Source organism: Nannobrachium achirus, assembly GCF_963921795.1.
Source record: "Nannobrachium achirus genome assembly, chromosome: 23".
Classification (NCBI taxonomy): Eukaryota; Metazoa; Chordata; class Actinopteri; order Myctophiformes; family Myctophidae; genus Nannobrachium; species Nannobrachium achirus.
Window position 1 is genome coordinate 21,920,015 of NC_137830.1, and position 18,350 is coordinate 21,938,364.

Sequence of the window (18,350 nt, forward strand, 5' to 3'; positions counted from 1 at the left end):
ATTTTGCAATACCTTAATTCTTGCAATCCCTGCAGTAACACCTGTGAACCTGTCTGTCTAACACAAAAATGTAATAAATAATACTGAGAATACTAATTAAAACAGTTAAAAAAAAGAAAAGAACTTCCCCATCAAGATTCGGCAGGCCCCCTGTAGTAACTCTGAGGACCCCCTCGGGGTCCCGGACCCCCTGTGGAAGACCCCTGGGTATTTGCTACTACTAATTTTTGCTTTCAGAGCCCAGTTACAACAACTTTAATGCTTCAGTTATGATCTAATTTAACATTGCTCTGGAGCAGGAGCAATGCGATTACTGAGATAGGCTCAGGGGTCTGTTTGGGGGGTCCCAGGTGAGGAAAGACCCCAACCAAAAGTCAGAAAAGTTATTCTGGCTGCTTTAAAAGTGTAATAAATGAACTCAGGATGTTTTAAAACCTACAAAACAACTCTAATATTATGAAAATCGGACATTAACTGGCTGGCGTACTGTTCAGAGGCAGCCATCTTGGAAACATGGCAGCCATTTTGATTTTTCAGTGTCTAATGTGTTTTATCATAGGAACAACCCCTAAGGAGTACTTGTGAAAAGTTTTAGGTTTCTTTCCACTTCTGAAGTATTTTAGTGCAAAAATGCATTTATCTGCCCCGCTAACTGGCTCCCCCAAACACTGTGTCATGCAGGACCCATTTGTGGGTTGCGGACACATTTTTATGGGACACTTTATTTTTTGTTTCCCACATTTTCAAAAACATTTGCGTAATGAGCTTGTAGATCTGCTGTTTTCACCAGTTTGGGTCCCGGGAAAAATGTCTAATCTCTCTTTTGGTTCTCAAGCTAAAAGGTTTGGGAACATTAGACAAAAAAAAAGGGTTATAAGAATAATGTGGGATAAAAATGTTAAAGGAGTAGTTCACCCCCAAAATGACTTTTTTTTCTATTGATTAGTCATGCCATGGAGAGTAAAGTTCAATAATATTTTTTGGTTTTTGTCGCATTCCTAAGACAAAAATGTGATAACAATAAATGTACCCCCATTCATTCCGGATGGTGACCCGTTTCGAAACGGGTCACCATCCGGAATCAATGGGGGTAAATTTACTCAAATCAAATTTTTGTCTTAGGAATGTGACAAAAACCAAAAAATATTATTGAACTCTACTCTCCATGGCATGACTAATCAATAAAAAAAAAGTCATTTTGGGGGTGAACTACTCCTTTAAGTAAAAAATGTATACTGTAATTTTTTTTATTATCACCCCACCCCATGGATGCAGCCCATCATAATCCATAATCCATATTATCACAGCGGCGTGTATTATTAACACAGCACGTCATGCTTACATTATTGCATTACCATAATGTCATTATACATAACACATATAATCATATTCATTAGAGTAACAGTAATGGATAAGTTAATAAAAACCAATGCAAAAATGAATCATGCACCGCAACTTTGTCTTCCATTAAGAGCCCTTAAGAACGATGTAATGGAACATAATCAAATCTCATGATCTTGCACTGCGTGCCATATGGTGTCCCGATCCTCAGCGCCAATTTAAGGGTCCATTTGGAGACTCTCCGAGTTAAAATGCGAACTGGTGATTTTACTGTGTGTACCACAGCTGTGAATGTTGGTGGAAAGTACATTTTCTTGCTGTACACCTTTGAAGTACTTTTACCTCACTTGAGTTATTTCCATTTTATGTACTTAGTAGTGTATTTGACACCTTTAGTCGCATTAACCAATTATGTATTTTATACTTAGGCCTACGCTATTTCAAAATAGGAGATCCACAAGTCATTGTGAACTTGTAGATCTTTTGACAGATTTCGCTCAATTTCCTTTTTGAATGTCGGCTTATTACTTCCATATAGTGGAATTGATAATTTCTCGATCAACCATCACCCCCCCCCCCCCCCCCCCCCTGCCTAACCATGGTTATGTTGTCTTTCCTCCCCCACCAGGAACCTCTGAACAAGGACAGCCATGTCTGAGGGGTGAGTGTCACATCTTCATGCCTGTGCGTCTCAAAGCCGTCTATCAACTTAACTATGCCCTTCGTCGGTATGGAATCGAGGTGACATGTCCTCTCTCTCTCTCTCCCCCTCCCCATGTATTTCTGTGCGGTCGGCCATCTTTAAATGCAGACCCGTAAGAAGAATTTCTGGATCTTTGGCTTGCCTAACTGTCCCTAAACGTTGCACCTGCTGCATGTTCAGTCTTGTGACTGTTTGGATGCCAAAACATGCTGATTAAAAGCCTCACATTACTGACGTCAATGTTGACACTATATTTATGTGATTGATTGCTGTGTGGCACGTGTGGTTCTCAAACGTTTTCATGTCAAGGACCTCCAAATTGAAATATGATTGGCCGCGGACTCATATCTGAAAATATTTTGTGCCAGGGAACCCTATAGTATACACGATTTGTGCTGTTAAAATGTTTCCAAAAATGTTTCCACTTTGTTTCCACAAAGTGGCTAAAATGATTTTGATGGTTTACCAATTTTGGTGGGGACCTCCTGGAACCCCCTCAAGGTCCCCTGGGGATCCCCGGACCCCACTTTGAGAATCTCTGGTCTAGCAAAACTCCAGCTTGTCATTTAAAAAAATTATTGCATGGTGGTTAATTTTCAACTCACACTTATTAAAGGCGCGGTAAGTGTATGGTTTTATAACATGCCATCAGAATCTAAAATAGATTCTGATAGCAATCATTGCTATAGAGCGTTTGTTCAGTAATGGGGAAAACAAGGTGAACTATAGAACAGCTACAACAACATTGTAGCTGATAAATGGGTTCCCTCTTCTGATTGGATGAAATTGGCAACCCACCTGAAAATGTAGTTTCTGTTATTAAAGAGCTGAAGAGATGGAGACGTTGTTACTGAAAACAACATAGCAATGATTATCCCACTATCAGAAAGTTGAGCTTGAACCTTTTTTAAGAAAAACCTTTTGGCAAACATCAACAACCGCTTACATACAGTACACCTCTTAACTGCTGTATTTGAGTGCAAATGATTGCGACCGCTAGGTCGCAGAAAAAATCCACCGGCTGTCAGTCTGTCAGTCACGTCACACGTCACATGTCACACTTTTCCCCTACTCATATCTCCACCTCATTTCTCACATGGCCCTCTTCTATCGCCACCATGATGAGGCTGATTCTTGCAAAACACATTTTTGGACACTGCTCCTACAGAGTTTGCCCTAAAATCACACAAAGCGGCACACAGTATTTCTAGAGTCCTGTCATAAACATGGATCTGTCCCATTTAGCGCCAAGATCAGGCCGATTTTTTAAAACACATTTTTGGACACTGCTCCTACAGATTTTGCCCTAAAATCGCACAAAGCGGTGTATACATGTGACCTGACGGGCTCTTATGTCCCGATTAGGGAGTCTTACTGGTGTATGTGCTTGTGTGTGTACATATTGATGCATGGACACCAACACATTATTCGTGGAAATTAAATCTAACTGGGGTTAGTGTGTGTAGCTCTTGACAGCTGAATTCATAAAACGAAGACCAAGAGCTTTCTCCTGTTTGTTGCAGAGAAAGCAAAGGAAAGAAAAACTGAATGAGAAACTGTACACAGCAACCCGCAGACTACTGCTGAAGGTAAATGCACTCCGGCAAGAGTCCGGCATCATCAGTAAACATGGTAGTTCTTAAGCATTTTCAAGTCAAGGACACGGCCCGTATTTAAAAAAAGAAAATAAATGTGTGCCAGCCAGGGTTTCCCATCATATTTGTGTTGTTAGAGGTGTGTAGCCAAAAGAGACAACTAAAATGAATGTTACGTACTGTAAGACTCGAATAAATGACCGCTTTCTTCATTGACAGGGCAAGCTTCTGAAGAGAGCCGAAGTCTTGTTGGTCGAGGAGCAAAAGGCAAAGGCTATTGAGAGGGAAGCAGCAATAAATGAAGCAGCGCCACGCCCCAAACTCTCTGGCCTGTCTGTTAAGGAGCTCCAGGTACTCGCGTGTAAAGATGGTTGAAATTGTCCAGTATATAGAGCCCCCTACAGTGCAGGGGTCTTCAGTGTTTTTCAGGCCAAGGACCACTTTTTAGCTGAGAGAGCGAGAAAGCAGGGACCGCTACATACATTGTGAAATGTTGTTGCTTAACGCCGCTGTTGGGTGGAAACCATGTATGTCCGTGTTTTGAGCTTGTAGATCTGCTATTTTCACTACTTTAGTGTGACACTCTTGTAGGGCATTAAGGTTTCCGTGCAACTTGACGAGGCTTTCAAATCTAGCTCACCATTTATATTGTCTCATCAATGTCTGTTGACCTTTGAGAGATTCCACAGCTTTGATGACCTAAGTCATAGATTTGTTTGCCAGCACCATTATCAGTGTTGTGTAAATTACGTTTGGTTTGTTTCCTTTTCATTACACCTTACTTTGCTAATAATTGCGAATTATCATGTCTCCGTCTGTCTGTGTACGCTTTTTTATGGTCTATGGGTTTGCCGCTCTGACATCACACTCTCACATCACTGTGATGTCAGAACAACACTAACAGAAACCCTTTTATGCCCATATGATCCCTGATCCCTGGTCATCAATATTAAGCCCATAACTAACATGACTTCATATGGGAATGCCCATATATGGCGGCCACATCGGCCACATACCACACTAACAGAATCCATATATGGCCAAGACAGCCCATATCTGAGTGTAGCTCTCCATCTCCCTAGTAAACGACACAAAATACATTTTCAAGTGGGTTGTCAATTTCATCCAATCAAGAGAGAGTACCCATTTATTAGCTTCAATTTTATTCTGTCCCGCGGTTCCAGTTTTGTCTGCTTATTTATATGTGTCTTCACTTCCAATTTCACACGTTTATCCTGTATGATTTCTCTTTCCTGATTGGATTAAATTGATATCCCAACCTGAAAATTAATTTTATGTTTGCTAAAGAGGTGGGAGACGGGAAGACCCCGTAGACAATCACTCCATTTAGCAATGATTACTAGCATAAAATAGCACTATTTAACACTTATTTTAACAAAAGAAAACCACTTGCTGCGACTGATTTATACATCGTCATATGAAGGTAATGCACGCCGAAAATAGCCAATCTACAAGTTCAGCTCTCTTTGGCACAATCATACTGTACATTAGTTGTTCCCTACCTCCTGCAATGCGACAGGGGTGTGTCTGTGTTTTTGTAGAGATTACAAACATATTCTCCCCAAAAAGTTATATATTATTCCCATATGCCCTACTTTACCGGTAAACAACGCATCAATGTGCTTGTCTGTATGCTTTTCTGACACATACACATACACATACACACACACACACACACACACACACACACACACACACACACACACACACACACACACACACACACACACACCTACCTTATTGCCTTCAACATTCCTTAACCCTCGTAGGGTCTTCGGGTCACTTTGACCCGGTTTTACATTTTCAACATCAAGAAAAAGTATGTTAAAATATGATTTTTCCATGAAACTTCTTCTGCTTGGCTTATTTACTGTACTAAACATGTGATATGAAAATGGTACCTGTCATGCATTTGCAACACCCCCCTGTATCAACATATAACACCCAGGGTCTTCGGGTCACTTTGACCCGGCCATTGAAAGTGTATGCTAAATGCCTAATATTTAGACCATTTCTTTCTGAAAAAACATTGGACATATGGATTTTGGAGTACATAATTTGCTCACCATTACAAACTACATTGATAACAATTCAATCAATATTATCTCCGCCAGGCCAGGATGGCCAAAAGTGAGGGATATGTTTTCGTTGCTTCTGTCTGTGAACAGCTAATCTCAGTCACCGCTGGACCAGTCAGCGTGAAACTTTACATGTACTTCCCCGGGAGGCCTAGGAAGATATTCAACCCCAAATCGTCCTGTTATAGAGCCACCATGAGGCAGAATTGAACAAAACAAGTTTTGGGGGATATTTACAATACCGATTTTCTCTTGTCATTTGATCAATGTCATGACCTACAGTATGTGTCACATTTTCTATTCAGATTGGCCACGATCCCAAAGATGCTTACAATTTTTGCGGGAGTGGCACATTTTGCTACCAAATGGGAACTTCATCCCTATGCCACTTTACAAATTCCAAGTTCCTCAGCATTCCGACGTGATTTGTAGCATTTATTTTATTTTATTTTGAGTAGCCAATTATAGTTTACCCTCTTTTTCTCCCCAATCCAGTCCTTATGCCAATTGATTCCTCCCCTATGTTGTCACTGCTGTTGTATCCTACCGAATCACCTGACAGTGAGGAGCCCCCACCGAGAGGACGTAGGGCCTTCGCCCTTCGTCCTACTCCTCCCTCCCAAAACCAGCTACCGCCCAGCCTGGCTGTAGGAATACATGTAGTGACAATTATCACCCTCTCCGCCCAGCTTCCCTTCCCTCGAACAACAATTGTGTTTGCATAGATGCCCCACGATTGATTCAAATCCACAACCTCTGTGGTGGTGGCAGGGACATTGTGCCACCCGAGCACCTGTAGCACTTTGTGCAAATCAGAGTGGGACAAGAAATATTTGACATATAGTTCTTGATCAAATGACAATAGGGATAATATAATATGTACCAATTGGTGTGAGGTTTAGACAAAGTCTATATGGTAATACCAATATATTTTACAAAGATCAGTCTCATGGTAGTGCTATAAAAGACAGATGGGAAAGATTTCCTTTCTAGGCCTCTTGGGCGTATGTGTGCCAATGCCAAGTTTGATGCTGAAGTGGTGCCTGAGATTAGCTGTTCACACAACGGCCTGATGGTGGCGCTATAAGAGGCCAATGTGAAGAATTTGGGGAGGAGGTTCTTCCTAGGCCTCCTGGGAGTGTGTGTGTGTAGTTTCACACTAATTAGTCCAATTTGCCTGAGATTAGCTGTCCACAGACAGAGGAGTGAAAACATAATCCCTCACCTTTGGCCATCCCGGCCTGGCGGGGATAATACAAAATATTGATTGAATTGTTAGTAAAGTAGTTAGTAATGACAATCAAATTGTGTTTAATATGATTTTTGGGGATTTCTAACTACTTTAGAATGGTTTAATATGAGCCGGGTCAAAGTGACCCGAAGGCCCTGGGTGTGACTAAAACACGAGGATCCTACGAGGGTTAAAGGAGGGCTTAAAGGAGATGGCGTCTGTTCTCTCTTCACAGGAGCTGTGCAAGGATTTGCACCATAAGATCGACACAGTGGATGAGGTGCGCTACGATATGGAGCAGAAGGTGGCCAAGAATGACAAGGAGGTATATCTGTTATGGAAATGAGACACATTAGAGCCCTTTAGACTCTGCCGTACGACGGTGCCGCACACCCCCAAAATAGATGATCTATGAACGGTGGTTCTCAAAGTGATCCAGGGATCCTTCACAGGGTCCCAGGCGGTCCCTAGCAAAGTTTTACCACTTGAACATATAGGCTACACAGGCTCGGCGGCACGAGGGTGGACCACCTCACACCCTTTTTATTTAAAAAAATAAAGATGTATATATATATTTCTTCGATTGATTACTCACGCCATGGAGACTTGAGTTCAATGATATTTTTTTGAATTAGTCACATTTGTCCTAAGCCATTGTTTCCTGGCACCGGCCCTGAGGCTACATCCGCTATTGAGCGATGCGTTGTGGCCTTGTAGCTCTGCTATCTTCAAATCTGTATAGCGGATTTACTACATATTCATTTCATTTCGAGGGTCGTACTGTAGGCCTACGTGAAAAGGATGTGCAAGCTCAGAATTGTTGTGGCTGTGACGCGTTCTGAGCTTGTAGATCATGTTTTTCCGGAGTGCGAAGCCGCCGTACGACAAATTGTAAATCCCGCTTTAACCGTGATATTGATGGGCGCTAACTGCACTTGCGGCTCACCTCAGGTAACCCGTGTGAGCCCTCTGAAGATGAAATGGCCCCGCTCTCTCATTTCAGAGATTATATATATTTATGTCTCTCACTCCGAGTCCGACCCAAGCGGAATTATGACTTTCCATTATCTGAACTCATTGGGAAACGCAGAGGATCACATCAATCCTACGTATAAAAAGCCCACGCATCATGTCGGGTATTCTTTATTGCGAAGGCTCAGTGATGTATTCAACAAAATAACACGGCAAAGACCAGGGTTTTTCTTTCATTATTATTAATCAGATTTAGTGATGTGTTCTAAGGAAGCACATCAATGACACTGACACTGTTTTTTGACACGAATACTGATTTCACCATGGCTTTGAGTAAAATGGTGACGCCCCCTTGGCTTAGAACGCAGTAGCGCACGGTACGTCACTCATGAGAAATATAACATCAAACATAACACTTTGGTATTTTAATTTCCCTACACTTAAACCACACTGTAGCCTTAAAGGGATATTTCACTTTCAAAAAAACTTTTGGTCATCTTATCGTCTAATCAGGCTTTTATGAACACCCTGAACAGTTTTTTAATTTGCTTCATTCAGTATTTATATATTTGATCAGGCCCTCCCTGTCCAGGGCCCCTCCCCATACACACCCATTGTAACTTCAAACCCCATTTTAACCATGATAGATTCATTAAAAACACATATTATTATTTATCTGGTGACTCATACTACCCTCCTAATATGTGAGCTGGTCGTGTTTTTGAGCGGTGGTCACACGGTCTCCATAGCGTGGCCGTGTGTGTATCCGTCTATGTATGTGGGTGGGTGGGTCCGTATGTAGCCTAAGTACCCCTGGTGACCAGAGAGGTGCTGTTGAGTCTAGTCTGCCCTGAGCATCAACTGCAATACCAGTGGTGGCCTGAGTGACATGGATGGATGGATGGCTCTCTCTCTCACACGCAAGCAAGCACCCCCCCATATATATATATATTTTTTTTATTATTATTATTTTTTTTAAATATTTTTTTAATATTTTTTATTATAATTATTATTATTATTATTATTATATATTTGTTTTGCTGTTGCGCAGCCTCCACGACCACCGCTCAGTTCACACGGGTGTGATTTTTTAATAACTTTTTTCATTTATTTTTGATATTTCTTTGGATAAATGGAAAGAAATAGATACAATAAATGAAAAATGTTATCGAAAACACACGGCCAACTCACGTATAGGGTATTATGTGTCACCAGAAAAAATAATGGGTGTTTTTAATGAATCTATCATGGTTAAAATGGATGGAAGTTACAATGGGTGTGTATGGGGAGGGGCCCTGGACGGGGAGGGCCTGATAACATTTACATCAATACCTAAATACTGAACAAAGCAAATAAAAAACTGTTCATGAAAGCCTGATTAGATGATAAAATGACCAAAAGTTTAGTTTTAGTTTATTATGATTTTGCATTATAGGTCTGTTCATAATAAACGGCTGACGCATTTGTACTTTTAAGGCTACAGTATGGTGTAAGTGTAGCAACATTTAAATGTAAAATTTGTATGTATGTATGTATGTATGTATGTATGTATATATATGTGTATATATATATATATATATATATATATATATATACTGTAGTATATATAACATTTATTTTTTCTTCTTATATATCAATGAATCAACAATTATTTGACCCCTTTTTCTCCCCAGTTTAGTCCTTATGCCAATAAATCCCTCTCCCACTCACAAACAAACACAGTAGTGTGTTATCACTGCTGTTGTACCTTACTGGCTCACCTGCCTGTGAGGAGCCCCCAAGAGGACATACTCCTCCATCCTCCCACCCAATACTCCCCGCTGACTGGAGCCACCCCAGCCCGTAGGAGTACTGTACGTACCATGAAAAATATCACCTTCCCCGCCTGGCTTTCCTCTGCAGAACACAGGCTGATTGTGTTCGTAGCTATAGACACTCAACAAAACCGAGTGCATGTGGTGGACTTGAACCCCTAGACTCTGTGGGACACAAAAACGATTTGAGTCCATTTCTTTTTTGATTAACCACTAAATCCTGTATTACTTTATTGTGCAATGGTGGTGTGCAAAAATAGCAAGCCCATATTTACAGTACAGACCTTGAACCAACAGGGCAGTATATAAAAAAGAATCAATAGTTAATAATAATAGTTCATTAAAACACTTAAACCCTCAGGGCTCTATAGAATGTATTTTCTGTTTTCGCTCTACATTAAATAGCTTTGCTGAAAATTGCCGATCATCAAGCTTGTTGATCTACTATTTTCTACAAAAGCCTTCTTTACAATTACGATGCTGGGGTTTAAAGCTGGCCATACACTACACGATAATCGGGCCCGACTGAATCGGGTAGAATTAAACACTACAGGATCATTTTTTCAGATTATCTGGCCAGAGAATCTAAACGGGCTCACACTAGCCGTTTTGAACAGTCGGGCGCACCGCACGCTACAGGATTCTATTCCGATTGAGTCGGGCTCGAACACAGCAATAATAAATAAATAATTTATATAATGAATACAAAACGTCACTGTTCCGAGAGCTTCGCCTTGCAACACGCGCGCAGACGCACATACAAACAAACACATTATGCTATCCACTCACAAACACACCATTGCCTCACGCAACGAAAAAAAAAAAAGCTTCAAATGATACTATGACTATGAGTTCACTTTGACGCGTTTCATGTTCATCCATGGATCAACTCTGATCGACTTTCCCCCTCTCTCTCCACTGCTAAAGTCAAGTGCTGCGCGCTGTCTGCTGGTGCTTCTCATGGTGTCTGATTTATGATTAGTCGTATGACTGTGTTGCGCAGAGAACATATCAGATTTCCAAGATCAAACTGCGTCCCTCCGCGCCACATTGTAGGGTTTGTAGATCAGGCAGTGGGCGTGTAGGCCTACTTGCACTCGTGCGCTGTTCCCACTCCAGTCTGTGACTGACTGGCAGTGACTATTTCTGCTGATATAAAACAAACTCGCGACCATTGAGTTTTAATTCCCATCGCAAGCAATCATGATACAACCTGGGAGGATGGATGTGGATCATTATTTGAAATAATAAGCTAAGCAGTGTATTTATGTGTATTGCTTTTTTTTGGGGGGGGGGGGACTCGTTTTCAGTCCCAAATATAGACCTACTGTAATGCTTTAAAAAGGATAGGCCTATATCCATTATGTTTCTTTCATGTCCGCTCCAGGTTTATCATTGTCAGTTTTGATAAAGTCATTTTATTTTATAATAGTTAAAGCCATACTGTGTAAGATGCCCAACTAGTGGTCATTAGCCCTATAGCAAACCGCGGTCGCGTCCGCGTCTTTCGGACGTTTTTCGTACCTTCAGACCCCCGCGTCTGCCTCCACCTCGCTGAGATCTATCTTTTAAGGGGTCCCTTGTTCCTGTGCGTTCAGTAATTCCAGAGATACGGACTCCTTCACCCTGCCTGGTAGGCGAAATTACCTAGAGAAGGGATGGTACAAACGGGCGACAACAAATATGGCTGCCATAGCGACCCCACTTCAAGATGCGCTGTGATTGGCCGGCAGTTGTATAACCCTCGCTGTGATTGGCCGGTAGTGTGATGACGCAATTTTGGCGCGAGATCCGGTCCACGGCAAGGATCTCAGTTTACATACAGAGAAGGCTTTACAGGCTGAAATTCACGGCGCGGATCTTCTAAAACTTTTGTGATTTAATAGTTAGGAGAATTTTAAGATTTGTTTTATAAAAAAAGTTACATAGTACAACTTTAAGGTAACGTGCGCGCATATTTTCTAAACCTGCTGTCTGTTAAAATACGAAACGCCTGGCTAATATGCGGGGCGCGCTGTGCCCGGAGTAGCCAGGAGTTGTTAACCCAGCTGGTAGATCAAACAACGAGTTGTACCTATGGCCAATTGGAACTTGAAAGGAGTAGAGATTACATAACTGCACCGTGCACGGACCATCAGAGAAAGTGACTGACGTGGGGTGAGCTGCTGTTGTAGGCTGCTTCCACCACGGACGGTTCAAGTTCAAGACAGGTTCAAGTTCAAGACAGGCACGTGTCTGCTTTTACTTTAGTGGTGGGAAATCATGATTTCCCCTGTCTTTTAACAAATTATCGCGGTGTGGGCGGATGGATCAATCAAATATAATCATTAAAAAAAGATCCGAGGGCACGGAGATCCAAATCCAATGTCCCAGAGAGAGAGAGAGAGAGAGAGAGAGAGAGAGAAAGAGGACGGTTCTGTCTGGTCCATTTGAAGAACTGTAATCCAGCATTTTGAGGTGGAAACATGGATAATGCACAGGTTTATCATACATTTGAGAGTGAGAACCATAAGTTTAATGTAACTTAATTGGAGTTGGAGGAGAGCAGAGCTGGAAAGTTATTAGCGAGTCCAGACTTGCACTAATTGGTTTGGCCTAGTTTTACGTCTTTGTTGATTGATTGATTGATTTCGTGTGTGTGTGTGTGTGTGTGTGTGTGTGTGTGTGTGTGTGTGTGTGTGTGTGTGTGTGTGTGTGTGTGTGTGTGTGTGTGTAGAGAGAGAAAAAGAGATAGCTCTGTCACTCAGATGCTCAGAGACTTGCGTCTATCAGCGGCAGCTGTACCTATTTTCAATCAGTCCCCTGCTGCTATTCCAGACTAGTACTGATCCAGGAAAATATCAAACATGTTTGAAAAGAGTCGGGCAACCCCCGATCGTCCTCCGAGCCACTCGGCTGGGCTCCGAGTGGATCTGTGAGACCTCACGCTAGACGACGTTCATGCCCGATTGTCGGGCCCGTTTCAGTCGGTGGCAGCCCGATTGTCGGGAGGGTAATTAAATAGCCCGATTATCGGCTAGTGTGCGGCCAGCTTAAGTCATTATTCTTTACAAAATCATTGTGATACTGAAGTCAAATTGTATATGTATCCATGCCTGTCCAGACTCATTGCAGTTAAGTATGTGAACCATCACAGCTTGACCGTATCTCTGTCTGTCTGTCTGTCTGTCTATAACGCCTGACACTGTTGATCCCCTGACACATCACTGTGACATCACATGTGATATCACAGGTGACATCACTAACTGAATTCCTTTTATGCCCATATATGGAGATCGCTGATTTCTTCAATATTAAGCCCATAACAGGACTTCATATAGGAATGCCCATATATGGAGGCCAGTCAAGCCACATCGGACACAAACCACACTAACAGAATGGACAAGACAGATGGCCAAGACAGACCATATCCGTGTGGCTGTTCTACAGACAGGGATCTCCATGTATGGGCATAAAAAGGTATGATGTCAGATGTCATAGACATGATGTCTAAGACATCATAGGACTTTCACATAACGAAGTATGCTGACCTGCTCTGACATCACAATGATGTTGCAAATGAATTCCTCCCTTGTCCCTTTTATGCCCATATATGGATAGCCTATGGGCAAAGCACTGATATCTTGCCCTTTAGGGTGAGGTCGCTTCTTGCCCTTAGGCGTCTTTACTGGTATTAAGTACAAGTGAATGATGACTTTGAAGGAATTTAATGAGCGTGTTTTGTGAGGTCACAGTGATGTTGACCTTTGACTAGCTACTGTACGTATGATCAGTTCATGCTGTGATAGCAACAAATTAATGTTCCACAAGGATGAAGGATTTGAAGAATTGACAAAGTTTTATTCAAAAAGGCAAAAGGTTTGAACAGTGACAGTATTCACAGCATCAGAGGAGCAGGCCTCCTGGCCTCTCCTGTCAGCCCCTCCGGGCACAAGCCTCCCCTGTCCCATTCTCATACAGCTCTTATAGTCCAGAGATGCTATTCTAACATGGTAACATGGTCTTATAAGGTTATGTTCTAAAGATAAAGCAACAAAGAAATAGTTACACACAGTACATATTATGCTGACACAGAGAGGTAGAAGTCACAGGAAGATGTCAGCTGTTGGTTTGACAGCTGCAGGCAAATCTACATTAGTGTGAGATTTGCTTTAAACTAAATTCTACAAAGTTGAATATACTGTAAGTAGGATACACATTTGACAGTCTATAAATATTTCTACTACAATGCTTGAGTCCAAATGTCATGAGATTACCTCCGTGAAGTTGGCACCCCATATGATGAAAACATATATAAAAATGGTGTCATTATTTAGTGCTGAATTTGTGCTGAATTGTGCCGTAAATTTTAGAATTTGTGCTGGTATATATTTTTTTGATATTTTAAGTTATAGTTTTGCTGAGCCTTGCACCCCAATTTTTTTGGCTCCAAATCGGGGAAAAAAGGGTCTCATTCTTTAGTGCTGGATGTGCTCTAATTTGTGCCGTTGAAATCATCAATTGTGTTTTTTATATGTATATATATAAATATTTATATGGTTATGAATTAGCAGATTTAGCAACATTACAATGGTCTGGCCAACAGAGGGCGATGGAGAGCAGCAGTGCTTAATGGTAGAACATAGCAGCAGAACAGTGGTGTTATGTAGAATAACTAAAAAGTGATACCAGCACAAATTCTAAAATTTACGGCACAATTCAGCACAAATTCAGCACTAAATAATGACACCATTTTTATATATGTTTTCATTATGGGGTGCCAACTTCACAGAGGTCATGAGATTGCCTCAGGGCGCCCACAGCTGTCCGCTGGCGGAGACATAACAATTCTGTATTCCAAAATACTAATACCATGCTCTACTTCTGGCAATAAAGCAACAAAGCGTAAATACATGAATATATACAATAAAACATTTTAAAGAGAATTTCTTAACCCCTTAAGTTCTGTTTGGGTCATTTTGACCAATTTTACATTTTCATTTGAAAAAAAAGGTGGAAGTTTACATGTTTTCCACCTGAAACTCACTGGCCTTAAAGATTCTTCTGTGATTAACATGTGAATATTTTGCACTACAACCATGCTACCCCATCGTGGTGCAGCCCGGCTTTGTCAGGCGTCTATGCAAACACAATTTGGGCTGGGTTGGCATCTGTCAGCAGGGAGTGTTAGGTAACCTCGCATCACCAGGCTTTCCGCTGGGGGAAAGCCTGGTCTTCGTTTACTAAACGGGCCGTTTGATCCGGTCGGGAGCGGAAGGGCTCCTACGTTTTTCTGTAGTCCAAAACGGACTACACTTTGGCCAGAAACAACGACCGGAAACAGTTTCAACCCAGTTAGCGCATGCGCAAGTAGTTAGCGCATGCGCAAGTACGGGTTAAAACTGTTTCCGGTCGTTTTTTCCGGCCAAAGTGTAGTCCGTTTTGGACTACAGAAAAACGTAGGAGCCCTTCCGCTCCCGACCGGATCAAAAGCCCGAAATTGGAAGCCAGCCCAGGCTAAGTGTTAGGTGGAAGGAGTAGGATGAAGGCTTCCATCCTCCCGGTGGGGGCTCCTCACTGGTAGGTGAGTCAGTATAGGATACAACAGCAGTCGCAACACAGAAATCTGTGTGGGAAGGAATCAATTGGCAAAAAGATTAAATTGGGGAGAAAATCGGGGTAGAAAATGGTTGCCCTACCTAACAAAAGCTAAGACAGAAATTCTCTCCACCTCGCTGACCCACAGATCGAGCAGTTGACTGCCAAGGTGCTGGCCATGAAAGGCCATAAACGTCCCAACCTGAAACGCGTGAAGAAGGGGGTGGAGCTGAACGTTGAGGCCAAGCTCACGTCCAAGGCTGACTTCAAAGCCAACCTGAAGACCGTCAAGAAGGAGGATGAGAAGGTGAGTGAGGGTTATTGTAGTTAAAGGCTGGCTATTCAAATAAAGTGGGAAAAAAACATTATATAATATGGCATTCTCATATGTTATAAAAAAAGGTTTTTGAACAGCCACTTATCATTAATATAATATAATTAATGTTTTCTTTTCATATATAAAAACAAATATCTAATATACATGTAGTGTGCAGATTAATATAGACAGTTCCTCAAATGCAGACATCAAATAGCATGCAGATATCAAATATGCAGATGTGACATTTGAAATGGTATCAGTGCTTCGCTAGTGCAACGAAAATAGCAGATCTACAAGCTGCGTGCTTGCAATTGGGCTTTTTTCTGTGGCGACGCTGGTTTGCAACTAAGTATAAAATGGTCTTAAATAACCTGCATGTACTTAAGTACATACTTGAGTAAATGTGCTCTTTATCCTTCCACCACTGTTCAAGGGAAGTTCATCCGCATGTCTTTTTTGCTCCGGGAGTGACTCACTCACTTCCGTGTTCTTTCTTTGATAAGACGCAGGCACAGTAGCATTTGAAATCAAAGCCACACGCAATATTTTCTACTGACACCCCCCCCCCCCCCTCGCCCTAAAAAGGAAATGACATTTGAAAAATGTGAGGATTAAAGGGGACCTTGCCCCCAATTCTGTGAATGTCACTGTGTAATGGAATTGGCATACATACGGTTTAAATGTATAGTGCTATTCTCCTTCGGTCGCCGATCCTTTCTCGTAGAAGGTTATTACGGAGGTGCTTGTGTGTGTGCAAATGTACAAATCAAACATGTTGACGGCACTAACGGGTCTCTGAGAGAAACTTTAATTCAGCCAGTCGGCATCTCGGCGTGACATCGTCGCTGTTGGGTGGAAACCTTGTATGTCCAAAAGCATTACTTGAAATGGGGAAAAAATAACCTTTGTTCAAATGGCTTCAGAGTAATTAATTGTAATTATTGAGTCACAAGCTCTTGTTAATACTTTTTTCATTGGTTCGATATTTATAAAAAAGAAACCACAAACGTAACCTATTTCGCTTAAAGAATCTTTCAGAAAAAGCAAAAAATGGAGATCTACAAGCTCGCAATGCACCGCTATGCAACAAGCTTGCCATCGCACTGCTGTTTTTGCAAATGGTAAATGGTGCATTTATATAGTGCCTTTGTCCAAGGCGCTTTACAGAGATTGTGCGTTACATTCACCCATTCACACACACATTCATACACCGATGGCGGAAGTAACCATGCAAGGCACCAACCTGCTCACCGGGAGCAACTAGGAGTTCGTAGTCTTGCTCAAGGACTCTTCGACACTAACTCTGGGGGAGCCCGGTATCTAACTGGGAACCCTTCGGGAACCCTCCGTGTTCTAATGACGGTTTCTCTACCCCTGAGCCATTCCGCCCCTGCACGACAAAGTAGGGCACTTATTTGAAAAAAACATAGGCTACAAAAGTTGAAATAATGGAGATACAAGGTTTCTGCCTGACAGCAACGATGTAATTGTTTCAAATGTTTTGCCATTATGCTCAAATGTTCTGCTAAGGAGACATGCGGTGTAGCTGTCCCTGTTTCCATGACTCCCACCACCACTCAAAGTCGCACTAAATGTCACACACACGCACACAGACATGCACAAATAATGTCACGTGCATAATGTGGCTCGCAGCCTCGCACACAATGCCACACACGCTAACACGTATGCACACAATTATGCACACAATTTGTCTCACACACACACACACACACACACACACACACACACACACACACACACACACACACACACACACACACACACAACTTGTTAACTCACCCTATACCTGATCTCTCTCTGTGTCTCTCGCTTTATCCTTCTCTCTCTTCCTTCTCTCGTTTCATTTCTCTCCCCTTCATCTATCTCTCGCTCTCTCTGCCACTGTCCCTTCTATCTCTCCCTCTTTCTCTCTCTCTTTGTCTCTCTTCTATGATATGTGTCTTTATCGTTCTCTCCCTCCCTCTCTTCTGTTCTCTTCCTCTCTCTCTTTATTTATCTCTTCTATTCTCTCTTTCTCTGCTTCCCTCTGCCACCCCCCCCCCCCTCTCTCTCTCTCACCACAGAAGGAGGAGGTGACAGACTGGCGTAAGAACGTAGAGGCCCTGTCTGGCATGGAGGGCAGGAAGAAGCTGTTTGCCCAGACATAAAGACATCGATGGTCACACACTGTCACAAACCCGAGTGTTAAGTTAACTCTGGGATATCGCCCTATGTCATGGTAATACCCGGAGTCTGCATTTACTGCAAGTGTAAGGTCAATTTACCCATTCCAAGTTAAATTAACACTCTGGATGTTGTTGTGGACTACGCTGATCAAGTAGTCGAATACATTTTCGACCCATTTTCCCCCCCTTTTGTAAGATAGCGTGCAGTTGGTTTTTGACATTACGATTTTTACTGTATACGTTGTGTACGTGATTTGAAGTTACACAAACGGAACAATGTGTGAATGTAAATCAGTGGAGGTGGCTTTTCCGCATGTTTGTGTCTAGAGCTGCAGTTAATCGATTCACACGATTATAATACAATTGGGCGTGTCATTAAAGGCGAAGAAGGAAATAGTTGATTTACGACAGACCTGGGCATCGTGTGGCATGGTTCACTGGCCCTTGTAGGGTTAATGGCAAATGACAAAATAAACACATTTTCTAATTTTACCTCATCCATGGACTAAAGCT

General features: G+C 42.0%; 1 protein-coding gene across 1 annotated transcript; it reads left to right on the forward strand.

Annotated features, from left to right (window-relative positions):
* Positions 1-1,939: 1,939 nt before the first annotated feature.
* On the forward strand, positions 1,940-17,819 carry LOC308308792 (troponin I, slow skeletal muscle-like; the record flags this gene model as incomplete). Its single annotated transcript, XM_080754245.1, has 6 exons — positions 1,940-1,993; positions 3,568-3,633; positions 3,859-3,990; positions 7,205-7,294; positions 15,481-15,639; positions 17,736-17,819. 6 exons carry the CDS (start codon positions 1,940-1,942, stop codon positions 17,817-17,819), a joined length of 585 nt encoding a protein of 194 aa, XP_080610371.1.
* Between the last annotated feature and the right edge of the window lie 531 nt (positions 17,820-18,350).